The following is a 2500-nucleotide window of genomic DNA, read 5'->3' as shown; positions in this document are numbered from 1 at the left end:
CCAGTACTGTGTTCTTGTACTCGTCAGCGGCGAGGGACTCGGGTGCCGACTTGACAGCGATGGACAGAGCCAAACTACGGCCATGACGCACCATCCAGTCAACTCCAGAGATATCCGCTAGAGAGAGAGAAGAGACGAAGAGAGAGGTAGGGAGGGGGAGAGAGAGAGGGGTAGAGGGAGAGAGAGAAGAGGGAGAGCGAGAGAGAGAGAGATGGTGGGATGGAGAGGGAGAGTGGGGACAGATAAAGAGAGAGAGAAAGAGAGAGAGAGGGAGGGAAGGAGAGGCAGGGCGTGAGACAGAGAAAAGGGAGGGAGAGACGTTAAGGAAAGATTAAAAGAACATCCCAAAACAGAGGTGTGTGTGTGTGTGTGTGTGTGTGTGTGTGTGTGTGTGTGTGTGTGTGTGTGTGTGTGTGTGTGTGTGTGTGTGTGTGTGTGTGTATAACCTCGTTCTCCATCTCTAAGCTTACACAGAAATCCCATTTCCATCCACAGGGTTAGAAATGAACAACGACTAATTACATACAGGCAGATTACAAGTCATGACCAAACATGAGTGATTGGGTAAAGTCAGATGCAAACACCCTTCCGAGGAGAATCGGTACCTAACATAGAGGTAGAAAATAACACTAGAGAGGACACAGCAATTTGCGACAGCACTGGGAAATGGCAGCTGGAGCTTCCCAACTTCCGTAGGTAGTGTAGGTACTTTCAGGCAATGCAAGTCAATAGAGAACACGCCCGCCCCTGTCAAGAAATTAACTAAAACTGTGTAAATATGAAGTAACACTTGAATCAAAGACCAGATTTGAAATGTCAGGATAAATATCTACTTAAATAATATGAGTCGATAAAATACATTTAAAAATCAAATAATATATTTTATGAACATAGTTAGCAACACACTTCAACTATTGTCCTTGTATAGTGTGTTGATGGACATTTTCACAAGATTAAGCCATTTTTGACAGAGGTGAGCCTCGTTCTCCGTTAATTTCCATTTCTCTGATCTACCTACAGATAAAGGCCGCTACAGATTGCCGTAAAAAGGGGGGCGGGGTCCTCTCTAGTGTCATTTTCTACCTCTATGGTACCTAAAGTCAGCCATTTCAAATGAGGGTATGGTGTGTTCGTGTGTGTGTGTGTGTGTGTGTGTGTGTGTGTGTTCTCACCCAGTACGTGTTGCGTCAGTACGCTCTTCAGTTCGTCCTCTGGCAGGAAGGCACACAGCTCACCCACACACCCCGCAGAAGACATACGCGTAGCATCCTACACACACACACACACACACACACACACACACACACACACACACACACACACACACACACACACACAAACACACAGACAGAGTTAGAACACAGCTCACCCACACACCCCGCAGAAGACATACGCGTAGCATCCTACACACACACACACACACACACACACACACACACACACACACACACACACACACACACACACACACACACACACACACACACACACACACACAGAGTTAGAACACAGCTCACCCACACACCCCGCAGAAGACATACGGGTAGCATCCTACACATACACACACACACACACACACACACACACAGAGTTACACACAGAGTTACACACACACACAGTCTCGGTTACAACTTCTCGCACACAAGGTCCTGACATTTACTTTTTTGCTCACTGACCACTGTGTCTAGTGGTTTTCCCGAGTCACTAGCCATTTATACTTTCTGCAAGCCATAATTGTGTTGTTTAAATGTATCATCTTTAGAATATTCTTGCATTTAAATACAAACAATTGATGCAGCTACTGTGATTTGTCACATCAAAGAATAAGTTACCTGCCATAGTGTCAAGTGAGTGAGACTGAAATTGTTACCAGCCACAGACAATTTTTACCAGCATTTAGCCGGTTGGCAGGTGTCTGTACCAAGCCCTGACACACGCACACGCGCACGCACACACACACACACACACACACACACACAAACACACAAACACACACACACACACACACACACACACACACACACACACACAAACACACACACACACACACACCCCGCCTGTACTCCTCACCTCGTCGTGTCCCAGCATGCTGAGCAGTGTTGAGGTGATGCCCTTGCGGATGGCGGGGTCGACCTTGGAGCCGGCACCCTTGATGACAAACCTCAACGCCTGCAGCATCGTCTCCCTGGAGGAGAGATAGAGGTGGGAGAGACAGATTGAATGACAGGGTTTAGGTAGCCTGGCTCTCACGCAGACCCTTCGTGCTTCGTGCATCTTCGTTACACTTTTAGGGCTTTCAGGCCGACCAGAACGGAGCTGGAGCCGGGGCCGGTGCCCGCACCAGTTACGTTCAGCAATAAAGTGCTTATCTGCGAACCGCCCGTGTTCATACCGGGCTCTGAACTTTTCCTGCACGTGACTGCGTTACCCGGATGAACCTGCTGACGGGCGCGCTTTCGTCACGGTTCGCGGAGAAAAACCTAGTATTTTGCGGTTCGCA

At 48.2% G+C, this 2500-nt stretch overlaps 1 protein-coding gene across 1 annotated transcript in view; it reads right to left on the bottom strand.

Moving 5' to 3' along the window:
* gcn1 (GCN1 activator of EIF2AK4) overlaps positions 1–2500 on the bottom strand; it is a 55851-nt gene that overhangs the window by 2958 nt on the left and 50393 nt on the right. Inside the window, exons 52-54 of the mRNA XM_063193600.1 lie at positions 2071–2185; positions 1173–1269; positions 1–117 (exon numbers count right to left, since the gene is read on the bottom strand). The exon at positions 1–117 is cut by the window's left edge and continues 32 nt beyond it. Of these exons, the coding sequence (XP_063049670.1) occupies positions 1–117; positions 1173–1269; positions 2071–2185 (329 nt within the window). The remainder of the gene's footprint in view (positions 118–1172; positions 1270–2070; positions 2186–2500) is intronic.

This window comes from Engraulis encrasicolus, unplaced genomic scaffold (assembly GCF_034702125.1).
Source record: "Engraulis encrasicolus isolate BLACKSEA-1 unplaced genomic scaffold, IST_EnEncr_1.0 scaffold_47_np1212, whole genome shotgun sequence".
Classification (NCBI taxonomy): Eukaryota; Metazoa; Chordata; class Actinopteri; order Clupeiformes; family Engraulidae; genus Engraulis; species Engraulis encrasicolus.
The sequence above is the reverse complement of the archived record's forward strand: the minus strand, read 5'-3'. Positions and strand labels throughout refer to the sequence as shown.